The sequence below is a fragment of the Mus pahari genome, chromosome 17 (genome assembly GCF_900095145.1).
Source record: "Mus pahari chromosome 17, PAHARI_EIJ_v1.1, whole genome shotgun sequence".
Lineage (NCBI taxonomy): Eukaryota > Metazoa > Chordata > Mammalia > Rodentia > Muridae > Mus > Mus pahari.
This window is the reverse complement of record NC_034606.1, coordinates 5,477,778-5,500,534: the sequence shown is the minus strand read 5'-3', so window position 1 is coordinate 5,500,534 and position 22,757 is coordinate 5,477,778. Positions and strand designations below refer to the sequence as shown.

Sequence of the window (22,757 nt, the reverse complement as noted above, 5' to 3'; positions counted from 1 at the left end):
GAGAGAGAGAGAGAGAGACAGACAGACAGACAGACAGAGACAGATGAGCTGTTAACAAAAGTGTAACAAAATCACTATTCTCCTAAACTATCTCAGGTTTTTTGACCTAGGAGGGTTTTCGGTTGAATATTCTAGTTGGGTGTTTTAAGATCAGCATTTTTAGGATACAGCGCTGTCGTGTAGACTGAAACCAGTATTAGCTGTATGTTGTAAGTTAAAATTTTAATTTACTTGCTCATTACTGCAAAGATCTGTCATTAAGTTGTTAAAAATAAATGTTTACTTCGTACTGGTTCAATGAATGGTTGAGTTGGCAAGCATTTAATCCCTGGAAGCCATATAGGATGGAGGAAACAAACTGACTTTAGAGTCTCCACTGATGTCTACATGCCTACAGGGGCATATGCACACACAATAATGAGTAGAATAAAAATGTATAATTTCCCTTTTTGCTCTTTGTTTTCGGGCCCAGGTTATCTCTGAATTTGTACAGCTGTCTATCCTGTGTAGATCAGGGTGGCCTCAAAAATCACAGTGATTCACCTGCTTTGCTGTCTCTTCTGGGATTAAAGATGTGTACCACCATATCTGGCTCTATATTTTCTTAGCTCAGCATCATAATATGTCAAACTTGGTGTAATTAAGAGTAGGTTGATATTTTCTACTATGTTCTACATGGAAACCACAATAATCCTGAGATAGTCTTTAAAATGAATGATTTTTATCCCATTAACTCCTGGAGTGTATATGAATACATAATGGGAAAACAAGTAAAAGACTTAAGCTATTTGCCATTTGAAATCTTCTGCTCCTAGTTATTTGCCCTAGACTCTTGAACATCTTACCTAGTTTGCCATTCAGTAGGCTAGTGTCACTTGTACCAGACTATAGGAAGGTCTACATGCATGAGTATAATTTGGCTGTAAAAGTCCTTTAATTTGGTCATTGAGATATTTTATTATTTGGTGCTTGGGAGATATGGTGCTCAGCAGTTTAGAGTATATGTTGCTCTTGCAGATGACCTGATTTCAGTTTCTAGAAAGCATTTGTGGCTGGTACCTCACAGTCACAACTCCAACTCTAGGTACCCTCCCAGACACCTATGTTTATGCACAGACAGTTATACAATACACATAAGTAAAATTAATTCAGGGGGTGAGAGGGGAGGGCAACCGGGGTAGTGCCAAGTAGTTAGAGCACTTATGCTTTTGCAGGGAATTCACATTTAATGTCAGGGTGTATTTATAACAACCTACACCTCCAGCTCCAGGGAATCCAGTGCCCTCTTCTGGCTTCCATAGGCATAGGTACATGTATATGCATACAATACAAACATAGACACGTGATTTTAACTATGTAGTCCAGGTTGGCTTTGATGAGATCTGCCTGTCTGCCTCTTAAGTGCTGAGACTAAAGGTGTGTACTGCCAGTCCTTGCAAAACATAAATCTTTTAACAAAGTTTCTAAATGTTTATTGTGAATCATCTTATATTTTAAAGTAAGCTGTGTTCATTTCTTAATCTCTTCTTTCATGTCTTCTGTTCATTCTTGTTCTTGTTTTTAATGTAACTCTTCATGGACATGTTTTTTGTCTAGGCACAGTGAGTGTTTCATCTATAATAAGTGTTTTTAAATTGTAATTATTAGCTTTCCAGTTACTGTCTGTTGAGGCAGACCCTGTTCTGGGTATCGTGAGTGCTCTGTCTACGTAGGTGGTTTCTGGTCCATTAATGGCTTAAGTACTGTTATCTTTTTACCACTCATTGGGGTATCCCAGCTATCTCCTTTATTTAGTATGTAGCTTCTTGGTGCCTTTTTCCTCCTGGAGGTCCTTAATAGTGCAGTCATCCTCTAGAAGCTGCTTCTAGTGGTTTTTAGTCTGTTACTTCCAAAGTTATCTTGTGTGATAAGCAATATTTTTCTGTTGGCAGATGGAATACAGAGAGGAGCTTAGACACTCTTGTATATTTTTGAAGCTGAGTGTTGAGCCATCTAATGCTTACGTGAAATACAGTAGGAATGCTTGTGTTAGGCATCTTTACAGTAACTATAGTATACATTTCAAAATATATTTTCATTTTTAGTGAGTAAAGGTCCTGTTGAGAAGTGGTTGGCTTTATTTATTAAGGTTGGGTTTCCTGTTTAGGTGTTTGTGAAACAATACTCTCAACCTTTCAGCTCTCCCTGTTCTACTTCCAGGGAGGTCTTCACTTCAGAAACCCAAGACTCATATTCATCCAGCTTGGTGTCAAGTGGGCTGTTGCTGCCAGGATTATCTTGTGATTATATGAAAGATGTATCAGTTTCTTCTGAAGTGCAATCAACTATATAGAAGCCTTTGTAGCAGGTGTGTAACAAGGCAAGTGCACAGCTGCCAGCAGCCATTACTCTTGGGAGTGAACATGAGGACTCAGCCACCTCGTGTAAGACTCCAGGGAACAATGTGTGGTTCTTTGCAGCCATTGTTTCTTTTGGCAGCTTCTTCATGGAAAATGTATTATCAAAATCAAAACACCAACATACAGGTGTAAATAAGAAATGTTAGTTTTTTTTTTTCCCCAGCCATGAGTTCAAAAGGAAATTCTTTACAACAATAAATAGTGTTGGGATTTCAGCAACACTAAATGAGCTTTTAGTCATATATTAATAGGTATTTAGTTGCTAAAAGTAGCTTTCAATATGGTAGTAAATAGAGAATACTTTTTAGAAATTGTTTTTTACTTTTGAGTTTCACTGTACTCTGTGCTCACTTTTAACACTTGGAACGGTCTTCCTGTTTCAAACTTTCTTCAGTGCTAGGATTTTACAGGCCTGTACCACCGCATCCAAGAAAGTCTGTTTTTAGTGAAGAGAACTTTAGAAAGGTTTGGAAAACAGCCCCTTGTGGATTAACTTGAAGCTCTATCACCACGAGCTCTTCTTCTCTCTCTTCTTCCTCTCCTTTCCTCCTTTCCTTTGGTTGGTTGGTTGGTGTTTAGTTTTTGTATTTTTTTTTTCTCTATAGCCTTGGCTGTCCTAAAACTCAATATGTAAGCCAGGCTGGCTTTGAACTCAGAAATCTGCCTGCCTCTGCCTCCCGTTGCTGAGATTAAAGGCATATTCTATCATACATAACCTGGTTTATTAATACCTCTTAAAAACAAAATATATCTTTACTAGCAGTTAAGCAAAATTTGTCTTTTTTACATATTTTTTTTCTAAAATGAAGAAAATTGCCTAGCAAGTAAAGCTGCAGTGTTGCAGCCAATCTTCTCAACCTGAATTCAGTTTCCAGAAGAATCCATGTGGTGGAGAACTCTACTTCAGGTAGTCCTAAACCTCCACACAAACACACACAAAAGAAGGTATTTTTTAAAACTCAAAATTGAAAGCAAAGAGTCCTGGAGTCTTTATTATACTGCTTTTTAGGGGCTCCTTCAGTGAAAATAAGGTATAGTGGATGTAGGAAAGGCAAAAGGTCAAGCTACCAAGACTTTGCTTAACCCCTTTCCAATTGTTTGAAATACTGTGCTACCAAATTACCAAATGAGAAGTGTCTCATTTAACCTAGGCTGTCAAACTTATAGCCAGCAATCACCTAGAGTTTCCAGTGCTGCCTCTCCTTAGTACTGGGATTATGGTGTGTATTGTCATGCCCTGATTGAGTCTGAGCCTCAGGCAGGCTAGATAAGCACTGTACCAATTGAGCTATATCTCAGTTCTGCATCCCTTCCCCAAAGCTCAGTGACACTGAGTTTGTTGGCTTAGAGGACTATAGAAATCTGGTCTCCTGAGGATATATATTGCATATTATTTATCAAATCAAGTTTTTCTGGATCTAGCATATAACTTAACAGTTTGTTAGTTACTTGTGTGTTAAGGCTGCAGGGCCTTAACAGTTTTAAGATTGTAGAAGGTGGATCTGTTTTTGATTATTTTGTTTTTGTTTTGTTTTGTTTTGTTTTGTTTTTTTTTTTGCTTTGGGTTTGGTCTTGGTTTTGTGTGTGTGTGTTTGATTTCATGTAGCTATGTCTAACCTTGAACTCACTGTATGACTGGGAAAAGATCTTAAGCTTCTGGTCCTTCTGCCTTGGCCCCACAAGGGCTAGAATTATAGGCTCTTCAGCACCCACTTTATGCAGTTTATGCTGTGCTGGGGCATCAAGCCAAGACCTGGTACTTCTTACTATGCTGGGTGCTTCAGTCTCCTGGAGGATGAACTTGATACCTACAGAGACTTTGTTGTATCACCATCTCTTACAAGAACTTTCCGTTACACATAGGGTTATGGAAGGCACTGGGTTTGATGCCAGACTACAAAACGCAAAACATCAGTATTCTTAATATGAACTTTATTGTTCGTATGTCCTTGACTCAGGTGTGGGCTTGTAATTTGTGGGAATCTCAGAAATGAAGATAAATGCATCAAAACTTCTATAATATGATTTAATAACTTTATTGTGTATCTTAGTGCAAGGAAATCAAAGGCATGTATCACATTACATTTGTTTTTGTGGATTTAGCTGTGTCATAATAGAAATGTATTTGAAATGTATTTTACCTTATTGGGGCAGGTTCTCCTTGAATAGATTAGGCTGCGGCCCTTGAATGCACAGAGCTCAAGTTGGTTGCCTCTGCCTCCTGAGTGCCAAGATTAAGGTTATTTGCCAATATACCATCCTTGTAACAGCCTGTGTCAGGCAACCCTGTATTTGCTTCTAAAGTGACAGTCCCATCTTACAGATGAGTGAGTGAACACTTTCCTAAGCACTCTCCTGGCTTCTTTCAGAGCCAGATTATGCTTTGTTCGTATTTCTTTTTTTTTTTTAAGATTTATTTATTTATTTATTATATGTAAGTACACTGTAGCTGTCTTCAGACACTCCAGAAGAGGGAGTCAGTTCTTGTTACGGATGGTTATGAGCCACCATGTGGTTGCTGGGATTTGAACTCCGGACCTTGGGAAGAGCAGTCAGGTGCTCTTACCCACTGAGCCATCTCACCAGCCCCATATTTCATTTTTATTCTTATCATCAGTACCATTCTTTTTTGTTTTTTTCGAGACAGGGTTTCTCTGTATAGCTCTGGCTGTCCTGGAACTCACTTTGTAGACCAGGCTGACCTCGGACTCAGAAATCCGCCTGCCTTTGCCTCCCAAATTCTGGGATTAAAGGCGTGCGCCACCACGCCCGGCTAACAGTACCATTCTTTGTCCACTGTTTTGGTTTAGTCAGTTAATATTTGAAATTTAAAAGGTGTTTGGTTAATTGGAATATTAGAGATTGATTGCTAAAGTGACATGAGAAAAATTACTTGTATGAGTGGTAACAAGTATATATACTAATAGAGATACATATTGTTGCACATATGTTAAAAGTTCATGGATAGCCCCATGATAATACTCTAGAAAAGTCTCTGAGAATATCGCATTGACCAAGTAAGACTCATCCAATGAGCCTGTTGTTTTCATAAATACTGAGGATCTTTTGAGCCATGATAAATTGAGGCTCTTCTGAACTGTCTTTAAAAGGCAGAATGTTTACATTTGGCATCAGTTACCTGTAGGGGTCCACAACCAACCCAAGAGACCTAAATACTGCAATGTGTATAGTTTTTTTTTTTTTTTTTTTTTTTAAAAAAAAGAATACTGAGATTTATAAACAAAGCCAAGTTTCAGATTATTTCAACTTCTAAATTCTGTCTTGTCCTTGAGTGCTGCAATTGTAGATATGCAATTCTACCATACTAGGCTAAAGATCTTGATTGTAGTTTTTAAAAATGTGTTATGTGTATAAGCTCCCTAGGGTTTATATGTGCATGCCTTGTTCCTATAAAGGTCAGAAGAGAGCGAGCACTGGATCTTTAGAAACTGTAGTTGAGGATGGTTGTTGTGAGCCACCATGTGGGTTCTGGTAGCCAAACCTGACTTTTTTTTCTCCCCCAAAATGAATTTTGCTGTGTAGCAAACATGGTGGTCCTGGAACTCCTTTATAGACCACCAAGATGGTCTCAAAACTCCTCAGTGCTGGGATTAAAGGCATACAATACTGTGCCTAGCTAAGAACAAAAGAGCTCTTAACTGCTGGGCCATCTCTCTAACCTCTTAATTGTGTGCGTGTGTTGGGAGGGGCTTATTAAATAAAGCTGGCTTTTAAACAACAAGTGATGTAAAGTGTAATTGGAAGTTCTTTACTTTTTTTTTTTTTTTTTTTTTTTTTTTGGTTTTTCGAGACAGGGTTTCTCTGTATAGTCCTGGAACTCACTTTGTAAACCAGGCTGGCCTCGAACTCAGAAATCCTCCTGCCTCTGCCTCCCGAGTGCTGGGATTAAAGGCCTGCGCCACCTTGCCTGGCTTACTTTGTTCATCTATTACTCTTGGTGCCTGATAGATTATATCCTTAGAATTTATATTCTAGCGAGAGTCACACTGTTTAAAACAGGGTCTATCCTAAATTCCAATCCTAGCTTAGCATCCTTTGGAGAGATACAAGGCATGTCTTTTAGATTTGTAACAAAGAGAATTATAACTATTACATGGAAATACTCATTTAAACATTATTCATAGCCATGGGCACTTAAAACCAGGAGCCTCCTCGGATCTGTCATTGCTAGGCCAGTCTCTTAGGAATTGGCAAGGGTTATTGCATAGACCAGTAGCTGAATTTTCCATATTCTTCTAAATTGCAGATAGGCTGTAAGACTGCCATCTTAACTTGAAGTTAAGACCTAGAATAGCTGCAGACTGCCCCTTACCGGTCCCTCTTCCTTTACCTACTCTAGGTTGTGCATTCGTGCTTGCGTGCGTGCATGTGTTGAAATAGCATCTCATTTTGTATAGTCTAGGCTAGCCTCAAATTCATGATAATCTCTTGCCTTAGCCCAAGGGCTAGGATTACTAGCATAAGCTGCCAAGTTTAACTATTAGAATATAAACATTTATACGTACGTTTTTTGTTTTTTAAAGATTTATTTTATATGAGTACTCTGTAGCTGTCTTCAGAGATACCAGAAGAAGGCATCAGATCCCGTTACAGATGGTTGTGAGCCACCATGTGGTTGCTGGGAATTGAACTTGGGATCTCTGGAAGATCAGTCAGTGCTCTTAACTACTGAGCTATCTCTCCAGCCCCTATACTTACATTTTTTTATTTATTTGTTTGAAACATGGTCTCTACCTAGCCTTAGCTGTCATGGAACTCACTGTGTCCACAAGTATCTACACTTAACTTTACAACGTTAGGTCATGTGATCTATGTGTGAGATTGTCTTTTTAGAAAGTTATATTGAGCTTACTTTAAATTTTTTATATCTGTATTTATTTATGTGGTATTTAGGGAGATAGGAATTTAAGTAACCAACTAAACTCTTGACCTCCTGTGCTGGGAGTGCTGGGATTATATGCCTCTATTCCTGGCCTGCTTGTGTGTGTTGCTACATAGATCAGAGGTCAACATTGGTTATCTTGCCAGTCACTGTTCATCTTTTTTGAGATAAGCTCTCTTACTAAATTCATAGCTCACCCATTATAGCTAGATTAACTGCTTGTCCAGCTTTTGGATGGTATGCATCCATTATTATACCTGACTTTTCAGTGTGGATGCTGGAGACAAGAACTCATGCTTACATAGCAAGTACATACTGACTAAACCATCTTCCCAACCTCCTCATTTAATTTACTTTTAAAATAATATCAAAAGTCCAGTGACTTTGGAAGTGTTGAGTGATCACATAAATTCCTCACAGAATTGAATACTTGACAATTTTAGTGATTCACTCAATATATCTATGTTTTAATTACTGAAATAATGTTGAGTTTGATCTAACTTCTGTTTTGACAGTTTGTTGCATATTCTAAGGACCCAGACATAGGCTTGGTGGCCCGTCTCTTGTTTTTCCTGGTTTATGACTTTCGGCTTTGTGGAATACGGCTGAGATGAAAGGATTTATTGACGATGCGAACTACTCCGTTGGCCTGTTGGATGAAGGAACAAACCTTGGAAATGTTATTGATAACTATGTTTATGAACATACCCTGGTAAGTGTGCCATATTGCTCAAGTATGATGTTGGTAATTTTCCAAATTTGAAAATAGGATTGGTTATGTTTCTCATACACTGATTTGATTAAAAGAACTTGGTCCAGGTAACTCTTGCAACTTTATTTTCATTTGTCCTTGCCAGTTTGTGTTGATACAGATTGATCAATTATACTAGTTACTATCTACTACCAGGAAATGATCATAGAACCCTGTTTATTGCTACTTTTAAGTCATTTCTTTTCATTTTATTATAAGATTATTTCCATTTATTTATGTGAACAGTGTAGCACAGTTTTTCTTTGTGAAAGCCAGATTTCTTGTGTTCTCCAGGTTTCTTGAAGATCTCTAAAGTTACTCTAGTTTTCAGTAAAAGTAGATTCTTGACCTTCAGTATACAAATAAGACCACATCTCCTAGCAAATTTCACCTATTTCTCTACTTTGTTATCCAGACTCTTGAGGAGGACTGGCACTTGATGATGCTAGACAACCACTAAAAACAAAAGCTATTCATATCATATTCTTAGGACACCTTTTTGTTTTTGCTTTTTAAAGATTTATTTTATTTATATGAGTACACTGTAGCTGTCTTCAGACACCAGTAAAGGGCATCAGATCCTATTACAGATGGTTGTGAGCCACCATGTGGTTGCTGGGAATTGAACTCAGGATCTCTGGAAGAGCTGTTAGTGCTCTTAACCACTGAGCCATCTCTTCAGCTTGTTAGAATACTCTTAATTAAATCTTGCTTTTCTCATATCAGGTAGAAATACTACTTATATCCATTCTATTTGACATTAAAAGTCATTGCATATTTAGTGACAATTTGTCCTTTACCTTTAACTACTTAATTAAGCATAGTGGGTATATTCTTTCCCGTGTATCTTCTTTTCAGTCGTTTTTTTATTTTTCTCTTTCATTATCATCAATAGACAGGAAAAAATGCATTTTTTGTGGGGGATCTTGGGAAGATCGTGAAGAAGCACAGTCAGTGGCAGAACGTGGTGGCCCAGATAAAGCCATTTTACACGGTGAAGTGCAACTCCACTCCAGCTGTACTTGAGATCTTGGCAGCTCTTGGAACTGGGTTTGCTTGTTCCAGCAAAGTAAGTATTTCTCTTTTCCACTAAAAGCATTTTGAAATCGCTAACTCCTAGACACCATTAGAACAAATACAAGAAGTTTGATGTTTGGCTTTTAAAATAACTATTTAAATGGAGTCTTTTACTACACTTAATCATAGGAAGTCTACTAATTTTTCAAGTGTATTGATAAAAGAGATGTCACACTGGTGAACTTTGGAGAAACATTTTTATCAATCAAGAATGTTTTAAAAAAAAGATTTTATTTTAAAATTATTTTTTTTCTCTTGTGTTTGTATATGTACCACATTGCTTACCTGCTACTGACAGGCCAGAAGTGGTTGTCGGATTCACTGGGAATAGAGTTAAGGTTGATTGTACAGTTCCGTGTAAACAGTGCTGGGAATCCAACTCAGGTTCTGTGCAAGAGTAGCAATGTTCTTTATTGTTCGCTATGATAGTTGTTTTCTTTAATTCCAACATTTTGGAGTTAGATTCAAGTTCAGGAGTTCAAAGCTATTCTTAGTGACATAATGAGTTTGAGCCAGCCTAGGGTTTGGAAACTTCCCTCTCAAAATAATTCCCTACTCTTTTTCTCTTTGTACTTTTCTTTTGAAACAGAATCTCTGTTTCTTTTGAAACAGCTCAAGATGGTTTTAAAACTTTCTGTCTTTGAATTTCTAGGGGACAGCTAGATAAGGGTCTACTACACCCAACCCAATTCATATGGTTCTGTGAATCAAACCCAGAGCTTAGAGTGTTTAACAATTGAGCTGTATCCACAGTCCTGTTCGAAGAGTCTTGACTGCAGTAAATATAACCTTTGAGATTTTAAGTGTCTTTTGTGAGGGTGGAGGGCATGGCTCAGTAGTTAAGAAGAGTACATGCTCCTTTTCCCAGCACCCAGGAGGTCACAACCACCTACCTGTAACTCCAGCTCCAGGGGATCCAGTGTGTCTAGCTTCTGAGGTCAATTCTCCAGAGGGAGGGGGAGAACACACACACACAAATATATATATATATATAAAAGATTCTAAATTTTACTGTATTTTTGTGTGGATGTTCACAAGTTCCATGTGCACCTGTGAAAGTCAGGACAACTCTTTGATGGGTTCATTGTTCTACTATATAGGTCCAGGGGATTGAACTCAGTTAATTAGACTTGGCAACATTGTGCCCTTAGGCTGAGCTAGCTCACTGGTCCTATTTGTTTTTAAAACACAAGTGTAGGAAAGCATTACCAAAATGTGAATTCCTGGGACATAATATTGGTTTAATTAAAAGATAAAACTAATTTATGAAACACTTTAGAAGGTATGTGCTCTTGGGTTCAGTCCTCAGCCTTCGGCAGGGAAAAGAAGGATAAAGTACTCAAAAAGTAATTAAAAATTTTTCTGTTAAATGATTGTGTTAATAAATCTTTTATAGAATGAAATGGCTTTAGTGCAAGAATTGGGTGTATCTCCAGAAAACATCATTTTCACAAGTCCTTGTAAGCAAGTGTCTCAGATAAAGTATGCAGCAAAAGTTGGAGTAAATATTATGACATGTGACAATGAAATTGAATTAAAGAAAATTGCAAGGAATCACCCAAATGCCAAGTAAGTGTATACCTAAGTACTTGAAAATGTTGCTACTTAGCATAGTTTGTCAAGCTATTGAAGGGGAGCAATAATGGCAGAGTCAGTATGTATTGTAACTTAACATTATTTGGAATTTATGAGAAAGGCTGGAAGCATTTTACTTTCTGCCCTCTTGTGATCATTTTTATGGAATTGAGATACAGCGATACATTCTGGGATATGACTTACTAGCTCATGGAACAGTTTCATGGTGCGATCATCAAATTATGGTCAGAGCTCTGTGTGTTCCTAAAAGTTTATGTATATTCCTAGAAGCTTGTGTATCTTTTGCCTGATTCAGCATTTCTCAACTGCAGATTCTCAGCTTTTGGGGATCAAATGACTCTTTCACAGGGGTCTCCTAAGCCCACTGTAAAACACATCTATTTACATTATGATTTATAACAGTTATGAAGTAGCAACGAAAATAATTTTATGGTAAGGGTCACCACAACATAAACTGTTGGAGCATTAAGAAGGTTGAAAGATAATGGTCGGGCTGGAGAGATGGCTCAACGGGTAAGAGCACTGAGTGTTCTTCTGAAGGTCCGGAGTTCAAATCCCAGCAACCACATGGTGGCTCACAACCACCTGTAATGAGATCTGACGCCCTCTTCTGGTGTGTCTGAAGACAGCTACAGTGTACTTACATATAATAAATAAATAAATCTTTAAAAAAGAAAGATAATGGTCTAACTTGGTGGCTTTAATGGTATAAAGGCATTCATTACCCTGAAAACATTTGGCTAAAGGTCTTGGGGGGGAAATTACAAGAAACACGTGTTTTTCCTCAAAGAAATTTGCTCAGTATTCAGAAAACAGGCAAGGATTGGCTTCTTTGGCTAACTAGAAAACTCTAGGAACTTTGGTAATTTTAAAGGCCCTTATTACTATTTTTATTGAAAGACGTTGATGGCATTGCTGTTGAATTTAGTCTTTTTTGGTAGATTCATGGACTGATGGACTTTATTTGGAAGTAATGTCATCTTTCATTCCAGAGCCCAACTGATACTCATGCTGCTACAACAGAATTTTAACTTGCTCCATTTTCCATAATCCCATCCTTGCAAGCTTCATGCCTTAGGCCCTAATTGCTAGTTTTTTCTCTATACAGGATTGTTTTTCATTAGGTTCACTTGATTCATCCATCGCTGGATTTGGGAATACTGGCAACATAATCAACATACTTCCTACAGTCTTCAGGCTTCACATGTGCTGATGATGATGTAAACCAACTCTGCCCCAATCATCTTCCCCTTCTCTTAGGGTTTTACTACATATTGCAACAGAAGATAATATTGGAGGTGAAGATGGTAACATGAAGTTTGGCACTACACTGAAGAATTGTAGGCATCTTTTGGAATGTGCCAAGGAACTTGATGTCCAAATAATTGGGGTTAAGTGAGTATTTATAATGTTTTTTAGTATGGAAAAGAATAAACACGTCTTTTCTTTTTTGTTTGTTTTTTTTTAGATAGGGTCTCTCTATGTGGTCTTGGAGTTAGCTGTGCAGCTGTGTAGATCAGGGTATCCTCAAACTCAGAAAGCTCTACCTGCCTCTGCCTCCTGAATTGTATACTGTTTTAAGTAAGGTTACATATTAGAGCAACAAGGTAGTACAGGATAATTTATTTGCTGTTGCAGTGCTAGGCATTGAACTCAAGCCTTTGCTTTATCAAGCTGTACTACATACCCATCTTCCTACACCATCTTTCCTTTTAATGATTTTCTTTGTTTTTTGAGACAGTCTTACTATGTAACTCTGGTTGACTAAACCTGAGAGTCTGCTTTACTTCCCAAGTGTTGGGTATGTTGATGCGTTGTATCATCATCATCATCATTTTTTTTTTTTTAAGATTTATTTATTTATTATATGTAAGTACACTGTAGTTGTCTTCAGACACTCCAGAAGAGGGCATCAGATCTTGTTACGGATGGTTATGACACACCATGTGGTTGCTGGGATTTGAACTCCGGACCTTCAGAAGAGCAGTCGGGTGCTCTTACCCACTGAGCCATCTCACCAGCCCCCCATCATCATAATTTGAATGAGGAAATTCTTCGAAATTCTAATACTTTTTAAGATGATGTTCAACCTACAAATTGTACAAATCATTTCGATGTTTCTTTTGTTTTTGTTTTTGTCTCTTAATCCTCAATGGCACTTCAGTAAGTCAGACTTTGAAGCTAGGTGTGGTGATGCCTATAATCCCAGCATTCAGGGATTAGAGATAGGAAGGGGGATTATGAGTTTCAGGCCAGCTCTAAAGCAGGATCGGGGCGGTAGGCTTTTCCTTCCTTCCTTCCTTCCTTCCTTCCTTCCTTCCTTCCATCCATCCATCCATCCATCCATCCATCCATATGAAGAAACCAAGACACAATTGGGTGGTTTGGTGCTGGAGAGATGGCTCAGCGGGTAAGAGGACTGGCTGGTTTGGTTTGGTTTGGTTTTTTTGGTTTTTCGAGACAGGGTTTCTCTGTGGCTGTCCTGGAACTCTGTAGACCAGGTTGGCCATGAACTCAGAAATCCGCCTGCCTCCCAAGTGCTGGGATTAAAGGCGTGCACTACCACGCCCAGCAGGACTGGCTGTTCTTTCAGAGCTTCTGAGCTCAATTCGCAGCAACCACATGGTGACTCTCAACCATCTTAATATGATTTGATGCCCTCTTCTGGTATACATGAAGATAGAGCACTCGCGTATATTGATTTGGTTTGATTTAGTTTGGTTGGATTTTTATTTGTTTAGGACAGGATCTTGCTCTCTAGAACTCTATTAAGATGATTTAGGGTTCAAATGAAGGAGTTTGTGATGCCATTTAATTGGTGGTGCTTGTTGCTTTGTTACATACATAAAAGTATGTAACATAAAAGTAAGTCATATTTTAATCCGTGAACTGTTACGTTCTGTGTTAGCTTTCTGTTGCTATGGGAAACAGTTGGGAAGGGAAGGGGTTTGGCTTATAGGTCTATCAAGGAAAGCTGAGATAGGGACTCAAGGCAAGAGCCTGTACAGAGGAACTGAAGCAGAGACCACAGACCAATGGCTCCTGGCTTTCTCTCTGTGACTTGCTCAGCCTACCTTATACTGTCCATATAAGTGACATTATTCATACTGGGCTGGGCTCTCCCATATCAATGAAAAGAATTGTGCCCTACAGATATGCACGCAGACCAATCTGATGGAGGCAGTTTCTCACTTGAGGTTCCTTTTCCTAGGTAACTTTAGTTTATATGTCAAGTTCAGGAAAAAAAAAACAAACCTAGCATGTGTAGTAATTGATGCCTGACTTACTAAAATGGACTTTTGTTTATAGAGTTACACTATTTTTTGAACATTGCAGCATAACTTGGGTAATTAGATTCTACTCTTGAACCAAATATTTGGTAAAGTTAAAAAGCATACTCAATAGTATGATCATACTGAGTGATAATTGAAAGGAATTACTGAAAGTGCTTCAAAGCCATGCTTCTTCCAATTACCACCTTATTTCTTTCAGGTTTCATGTGTCAAGTGCTTGCAAAGAATATCAAGTATATGTACATGCTCTGTCTGATGCTCGATGTGTGTTTGACATGGCTGTAAGTTCTCTAATTCTCTTGTTTTCAACCAGGGTGTTAATTTATTTCTGAATAGTTTTTAGCTAGTATGAACTAATTGTTGCCTAAAATTAGTATAGTACACACATAATTTGAAGTTTTTTAGATTTTATGTATATGTTTTTGCTTACATGTATGTATGTGCACCATGTTTTATACCTGGTGCCCCAGAGGTCAGAGCTCCTAGAACTGCTGTAAAGTTGAGAACTGAACACAGGTCCTCTGCAAGTAGCAAGGCCTCTTAACCACTGAGCCATATTTCTAGTCCTGCAATCCTCCATACCTGATTTTTATCATTTTATTCATTTGTTTATTTTATGTTTTTCCAAGCAGTTTCTCTCTGTGTAGCCCTGGCTGGCCTCAAACTCAGAACTGCCTACCTCTGCCTCCCAGTCTTGGGATTAAAGATGTAGGTCACCACACCTGGCTTTTGATTTTTATACTAGAAAGACTAAGGCTTCCATACAAAACGATGAAGTAGAAATTTAATGTCTTAAAAAGAAAGCACAGGCAAGATCAAGGAGATAAAATAAATATATAACATTTAATCTCTTCCTGATAGTAAGAATCAAAGAAGCTGAGTTTTGGTAGCAGACATGTGCTAGTAACTTGAGTACTGAGAAAGCTAAGGCGAGAAGATGTTTGAGGACAGCCTACATAAAGACTGCCTGGGAAAAAAGTGTAAAGCTGGTCATAGAATAAGAAACAAAAAAAACTTAAAAAAAAAATCAAAGTTACTGTTATTACTAAAAGTCAGAAATATTTACCTAACTAGGAAGATGGGATTTGTTTTTGTTTATTGTTTTTATATACATTGCAATTTGAAAAACAGGTTTTTTTTGGTCTCTAGGGAGAGTTTGGCTTTACAATGAACATGTTAGACATCGGTGGAGGCTTCACAGGAACTGAAATTCAGTTGGAAGAGGTAGATATTTTTTCAGGGGTTGGCTATATTGGGATAATCTGCTTTCTTTGCTACATAATTTGTGTTTACCTGGATCAGAATTTTTATAGAAGCATAAAACTAAGGCCTCTAAGGTCTTCAAATTTCTAAGAAAACAAACAGGAAACTAGACCTAGTTAATTTGAAATTCTATGAACACTACCAGATCACAAAGACACTCGTTGATTTGCTTATGTGCTAAGCACCAAATTCACACTCATAAGCTAGGCAAATATTCAGCTACTGAGCTACACCCATAGCTTATAAAATGTATTGTTTTGAGTTATATTTTTTTGTATTATATGTCTGTCACATATGAACTCCCAACTTAGTGACTACAATAGCAAGATGCATATTACTCCTGTCTCTATTCTGTGATGTCTAGAAGGGACCAATTGAAATTTTACTTTTCTGTTTGTACCAATTTGAGTACAGTATTAGAATTGAATTTTTTTTTTTTTTTTTTTTTTTTTTTTTGATTAATGCTATTGTGACTGTTACCAAATAACAGTAAAAGCTTGCTTAATTGAAAATCCCTGCTAGGTTGGAATTGAATAATAGTTTTCTTTAGGAGCTTTTAGTAGCTTTTCAACCTAGCGTTCTATAATCCAGTATTAAAATTTAAATCTATAATTTGAATCTCATAGGTTAATCATGTTATCAGTCCTCTTTTGGATATTTACTTCCCTGAAGGATCTGGCATTCAGATAATTTCAGAACCTGGAAGCTACTATGTATCTTCTGCGTTTACACTTGCAGTCAATATTATTGCTAAGAAAGTTGTTGAAAATGATAAATTTTCCTCTGGAGGTAAGTAAGTTATAAGTTTATATCTCATGTTTTAGATACAATTACACCACCTTGTGATTTTTGCTCTAAAAGCTTGTATTTTGTTGTGGTTTTGCTACATTCCTCTTGTCTTGGGTGGAGAATCTACCTCTTACTTTACTAGAGTGACAGAAGAATTCTTTAAATCTACCCCCAAGTCAAACCAACAGAAATTGGCCTGTGTCATTGTAGAAATAATGGCTTACATTAATAAAATCAATGATAATTTTCATTGTGGAATAATCTTCATAGAAAAGTTGGCTTTCTCACTACTGTTCCTTTCTGGTTCCCTTTTTCCTTAGAATTCATCCAGGACCCCATTGTGTGTGGGTTTTCTCCTTTGCTTTGTTTACTGTGATAGTTTTGAAGAGTAGACTGTTTTGATTTGAGTTGATTATTCATCTTGTGGGACGGGGTTCAGGAATTTCACCAGAGTTTTAGAATATTCTTATCAAATTAGGAAACACATAATAATAGTCTGTTCTAATATTGGTGGTTGTTATATTTGGGCTTGGGTGATGGGTACTTGACGAGTTTTGTATTATAGGGTTTGTTTGTTTTAAGATTTTGAATCTTGTGTGTAAGTGTGTGGTTTATGTATGCTTGTGAAAATGAGTATAAGTGCTAACAGGCTAGAGGAGTGGGATCCCTTGGAGCTGGGGTTAGAGGCAGTTGTGATCTGCTTGACGAGGGTGATGGAGTTGAACTTTGGGTCCTGAAAGAGCTGCATGCTCTTAACTGTGAGGCATCTTCCCAGCTCCCTGGACTTTGCACCTATTTGTTTATTTAGAAACCAGGTCTTACTCTGAAGTACAGGCGAGCTAGACAGTCACTGACCCAACCGTGTAGCTATGTGAGATGTCAGGACTGTAGATGTGGACCACAACAATAGGCCTCTTTATGCTTTACCTCCTGGTAAATCAAGGTGTTTGGGGCCCATTGTTCTTTCCCAGCCTCAGTACTATATTGAGTCATTTTCTCCATGGAGCCCTGACTTGTTTTCCTGGTGGGGAGAATTTAAAACCCAAGAAGGGAGTGTTGATTCTATTGAGAGTAGGATTCCTGTGTGTGGAGTAAGGTGTGCTCATTTGTTGTTTTAAATTCATCTTTTATTTATTTCAGTAGAAAAAAATGGGAGTGATGAGCCAGCCTTCGTGTATTACATGAATGATGGTGTTTATGGTTCTTTTGCGAGTAAGCTTTCTGAGGACTTAAATACCATTCCAGAGGTTCACAAGGCAAGTTTTTTTTTTTTTTTTTTTTTTTTCCAAAATGTTTTTGGCAGTTTCAAAACAAACCAAAAAACCAAGCCTGCTGGGTGGCTGAGTGGGTGAGGCACTAACTAAGCCATAGGGTCTTCATGGCAACAAAAGAGAACTGATCCATGCAAGTTGTCCTCTGACCTTCATTCATGCAGTCATGCATGCCTAAGCAAACATATATACATACCATATACCTTACAAATATGCATACAGAGAAATGTAACTAAAAATTTTCTTTATCTGTAGGGACTTGAATAGAGATCAGAGTCCATTCTCATTATGTACAAAGTCCTGAATTCAACTGACAGGAATCCCTACCTCCTTACACCTTGTCTTAGCTTTTGTTTTGTTTTGAGTGTTTTCCCTAGGATTCATGTTCTGGTCTTTTTAAGTTTATTTCCTTGTTGTGGAGTTAATGATAATTGAGACTTATGCCTGATCGTTGAAAAACTGAACCTGCTTTTTACTCATCTACTCAAATACCTTAAAAAATTTGACAAATTTTTTTTTTTCCTACAGAAATACAAGGAAGATGAGCCTCTGTTTACAAGCAGCCTTTGGGGTCCATCCTGTGATGAGCTTGATCAAATCGTGGGAAGCTGTCTTCTTCCTGAGCTGAATGTGGGAGACTGGCTTATCTTTGATAACATGGGAGCAGATTCTTTCCATGAACCAAATGCTTTTAATGATTTTCAGAGGCCAGCTATTTATTTCATGATGTCATTCAATGATTGGTAAGGTGATTTTATTGAAAAGCAGGTGGGATATATGAGTGACAGTTTACTGATACCTTATATAACATATGCATAACTTAAAGTACTAAGAAAAAGAAACATTCAAGTGAGAATTTCATGTAAATTTCACAGCAGGGCAGATAAAGGTAATAGTTTCCCTTTTCTTTGTTTTGTTTGAGACAGGGTCTCTACATATATAATCTTGGTTGTCCCAGGGGCAGGGGTGTCATGCACACACCCCAGAGACACAGCTGTCCTTTCAGGACTAAGTCTACTGGAATTAACATGTGGTATCACACCCAATGATCGTTCCTTCTTAAGTTTCTTCAGCTTTTTAAATAAAAGTAGATGATAAGTCTTGGGGCTGTGGAGATGGCTGCCACATAGGCAGCTGAATTGGGGTGACCCTAGTATGGAATTGAGTAGTAAGAAAAGGGGCTGAAATGGGTTTACCCCTGGACCTGGCTGTCTTGTCAATGTTTGAGTTTTAGGCTCAAGATAAGAGACCCTGTCTCAAAAAAATGAGGTGGAGAGCAGTTGGAGACAGTACCAGAGGATGACTGCTGGCCTGACACACAAGCACTAACATATAGTACACCTCCTGTCCCCCTAGTAGATCCCCCCTTCCCCCATTTTAAGTTTAACCTTGTGTTCCTGTGTATGGCTGTGTGAAGAATGGGTGCTATTCCCACACAGAAGTCAGATTCCCTGGAACTGGAATAACTCCAGACTGCCCTACCTTACCTAATGGTTGTAGGGAGTCAAACTCCAGTCAGTGTGTGCTCTAAACCAACGAGGCATTCCTCCAGGCCACAAAACTGTCTAACATGGGTTTCAGAGATTAAATTTATTATCTATCAGGCTTATGACAAGTTTTTACCAGCCATCTCTCTGGCCCCCAAAATAGTCAATGTTTTAGGAGGGACTGGAAGACTGAATTAACTACCTGTTTCATTGTATTTGTGTGATAAAAGTATTTAAATCCTGAGCTTTGCTTATTTCTTCACAAATACAGGTATGAGATGCAGGATGCTGGAATTACTTCAGATGCAATGATGAAAAACTTCTTCTTTGCACCCTCTTGTATTCAGCTGAGCCAAGAAGACAGCTTTTCCACTGAAGCTTAAACAGGCATTAACGCTTCTTTAGATCTGAAGTCGCAGGTTAAGCTTGTCTGGTCTACATTCCAGTGTGGGGGGGAAAAAATCAATCTTTATTCTGTTAATTTTCTTGGAAACAAATTCATAGTAATAGCTATTTGGGACCAGACAAAATCAGCTTTCATCTATAATTCATTGGGGATAATAGGGGATTTAGATAATGTATCCAGATTTAAACATACCAGTTTGACCCACCCCTTAAGCGTTTAAAATAAAATATGCAACAAAATGGATGACTTAGTGGAGATGGAAGCCCATTAACTGGGTTCCCCATCAAATCGTTTACATACAAGTACACAGTTTTTATAATAAGGATTCCTATTAAAAGTCTTGTAAAGTTGATGTCTTTCACCCAGATATATCACATGTGAGTGGAAGACCAGTGTGACTTCATTAGATATGTTTAGTGTATTTAGGATGTGTAAATTTGTGCTTTTGAACTGTAGTTTAATAAATGTAAAATTGCATCATAGTATTTGTTGTATTTGACCTAATGTAACCCTTGTATGATTGCAATAAAACTTTGTGTAGATTTTACTGTTTTTCAGGCTAAAACTTTGGGAATGGGGCTAGCTAGCAGAGGTAGCTTTGAACTAGTTGTGTGTGGTCTGTTTGAGGGTGAGTTTCTTTATGGCCCATTTAAGTTTGGTGTGGCTCAGTATACTTTTTAGTTATTTAATTAGTAATTTAAGTAGACGTGTTTGGTAATCATTGTGAAGTTCAGATTTATTATGGAGAGTTGACGTGCAGTAAGCATGATGTTTAACAATTTTAACACCAAAAAATGTTAATCCTGCATAAACCAATTGTAATAATAGGTGTTTCTGTATAGATAGGATGCATAGAGTACCTTAGTAAATCTTTGAATCACAAATCTTTTGGCTGATAGAAAAGATTTTATTAAACACTGAAAACTTGGTGGGAAGGGGGTAAGCGACTGCAGAGGACTGCAGAACCCTAACCTTAAAGAAGGGCTATGTCTGTCTTTTTCCAGCATCCCAATGCCCCTTCCTTCACACAGACATTTATATCCAGAGGGCTTTGGGGTGGTGAAGCACACTTTCTCACTTGTAATAGTATCAAATTGGAATTTTGTTGTTGTTGTTGATATTGGTTTAAACCTAGTCCCTTCCCTTAGTTTCTTGTTATTTCCCATTCGTTCAAGCTTAGTAATTCTTCCTTCGTACTAAAGCTTGGTGGAGGTGGGGAGGATTTAGCATCACTAACCTGACACTGTTGACAGGAATTTTGGCTTTGTTCACTGCTAGTGTGTTAGTCCTAAAGTCTCAGAACCACAGTAGTAATGAGACAACTCACAGGGGTCACTTTTCCTAACTTACTCTATGTTCACAAGTGGGATTCCTGTCCTCCAAGAGGAAATGTGACTTCACTTTGGTGCCAACGGACAGAAGATTCTGCCTGTGCTACATAGGAGAAGTGTGGGATGCACTTGAATAGCTAGCTGGATCTTACACCTTGATTTCAAGGTGGAAAGAAATTGATCATGAATCTCTAATTTCAAATCAAACCAGTAGGTGCTTAATATTTTTGATTTGAATATTGCCCACTTGAATATCATGGGTTCTATTAATAATAAAAATAACTAAGGACCCCAGTCCATTGTCATCTAGTTGTCCTTGGACTTTTTTCCAAGGNATAAATGGGGTTTTATGCAAAATTCCAAGCTACCATATGCATTGTTGTGGTCCAGAAATGCCAAAACTTAAAGGGTGGTATAACTTGAGTCCTTGGCTTGACTGTACAGGCTTGGTCTTTGTGGCATATCAGTTTTGCCATCTGCATAGGAGAGTGGTTGTATGTAACACAGCCCAAAATTGCTAATCTCACATGTGAATGATAGGTAAACTTAAGAATGTCTGTATTGTATTTGAAGACTGTTTGCCATAAATCTAAAGTCAAACCTATGTATTTCAATTTGGTATGCTTAAGAATNATTAATGTAAAATCTTTTTATATGATATTGTAATCTCAGTTCAAATTTAATTGCAAATATAAAACCNAAATGATTTCTATATATAGTAAATTGAACTGTAAAGGTAACTTGTGTGTGATTCTGAATACACAGATAAAATGTTTTTATTCCTCATGCTTTACTTTGATGGCTTCTATCATGAAATAGACGTGAAATTTTATGAATTAATTTGTGTATATTGCCCACGTTCTTTCAGAATCTGTTAAAAGTAAAGTGATTTGGGAATTGCCTAGCACAATGAAACTTTTAATGAACGGATATTCATGGGACCACCTTTTAAAACCTGGGTGATGTTGAATCTATTAGTTGTATTATGTTGATGCTGCTTAGTTTAAAAAAAAAAAAAAACATAATTACTAAACGGTTTGGCCTGTTGAAACTCCATCCTCAGTTGTTTGTTACTGAGTGGCATGATAGGAATTCCATACAGTAGGTTAGTAGGTTTAGACAGTATTGTTTAGAGTAGTTTATAGACTGGGGTTTAAAATGAGCGGTAAACGTGCTTTATCCTGTCTGCTTCTAACCTTGTTTCTGGCACTGAACTATTTTAGCAGAGGCCAGACATCTAACCCTTCTAGACTGATAATACTATGCATAGGAACTAATGGGATCTAACAGTTGCTAAGGTGCCCGGGAATTGTAGTCGCTTTGTCTGACAAATGGTTGAAATGACAGAAGTCATGATATATACTCTTCCTTTTTGCTCTGGCCTACTGTACATTGCTGCCAAATTGCTGATTTAACATTAACTTGGAGTATTATCTGAAATTACAGTCATTTGGCTATGTATTGTTAGGTAGTATGTTGCATGAGTCTGCAGTGCAGCTTTCATAGTGAGGATGAACCTGTCCAGGAATTAAAAGCTCTTGGATAGATTTTGGGTGGTTGGTGTTTGTTTGACATGGTAGCCCAACCTGGCCTGAAAACCACTGTGTAGCTCAGACTTGGTAGTCACATCTTAGTCTCAGCCTCCTGAGTGGGATAACAGAAGATGTGTACTTTGTTCTATATTTTGGTTTGTTTGAAAAATAAGTAGCTTTGAAGATGGCTATTCTCAACCAGTTTAATGAGTTTCCTTTGAAGAAATTCCTGGAAAAGCCAGACTAGAAGACATCCAGCCTGTGTTATGACCAGACTACCCTTTTACAAGGAGACAGTGCTGGTATGGTGGGATGGATGGAGTATAAAGTGCTGTGCATGTAATTCCCTAGCCACAAACAAAACAAGAGTTGCATACAGTTGATGTCCCTTTAGAAGGCCTCAATATGGCAGGATGTTCAGCTAAGCCACACTTCTCTGCTTCCACCAAGCCTGTGGTGTCAGCTCTAAATTTCAAGCCCCACCCCCCCTTAAACATCCTTGGGTTCAGTAAGTTGCCCATTTTCTCAGATAGCTGATAACCCTGGGGGTATCTGAATGGGTTTTAGCAGCCAGAAGTATGAGTTGTCAGCTAGGGGAAAATCTGCCCTGGCAAATTACCTGGTGAACAGTGTGTCGTTACTGTGAGGTCTGCTGTTCT

The 22,757-nt window shown here is 37.9% G+C and overlaps 1 protein-coding gene across 3 annotated transcripts in view; it reads left to right on the top strand.

Annotated features, from left to right (window-relative positions):
- Nucleotides 1-21,406, top strand: part of Azin1 (antizyme inhibitor 1) — a 31,106-nt gene extending 9,700 nt beyond the window's left edge. The window contains exons 1-11 of one of the 3 annotated variants that reach the window (XM_029547986.1): nucleotides 2,197-2,347; nucleotides 7,818-8,014; nucleotides 8,949-9,122; nucleotides 10,527-10,699; nucleotides 11,987-12,121; nucleotides 14,219-14,300; nucleotides 15,169-15,243; nucleotides 15,909-16,071; nucleotides 17,212-17,327; nucleotides 17,871-18,085; nucleotides 19,101-21,404. In XM_029547986.1, coding sequence (XP_029403846.1) covers nucleotides 7,913-8,014; nucleotides 8,949-9,122; nucleotides 10,527-10,699; nucleotides 11,987-12,121; nucleotides 14,219-14,300; nucleotides 15,169-15,243; nucleotides 15,909-16,071; nucleotides 17,212-17,327; nucleotides 17,871-18,085; nucleotides 19,101-19,212 — 1,347 coding nt within the window. In that variant the 5' untranslated portion in view covers nucleotides 2,197-2,347; nucleotides 7,818-7,912 and the 3' untranslated portion in view covers nucleotides 19,213-21,404. Of the gene's footprint in view, nucleotides 1-2,196; nucleotides 2,348-7,817; nucleotides 8,015-8,948; nucleotides 9,123-10,526; nucleotides 10,700-11,986; nucleotides 12,122-14,218; nucleotides 14,301-15,168; nucleotides 15,244-15,908; nucleotides 16,072-17,211; nucleotides 17,328-17,870; nucleotides 18,086-19,100 lie in introns of those variants that run through there. The other 2 variants (XM_029547987.1, XM_021216461.2) reach the window with 2 other exon arrangements.
- Nucleotides 21,407-22,757: the final 1,351 nt, after the last annotated feature.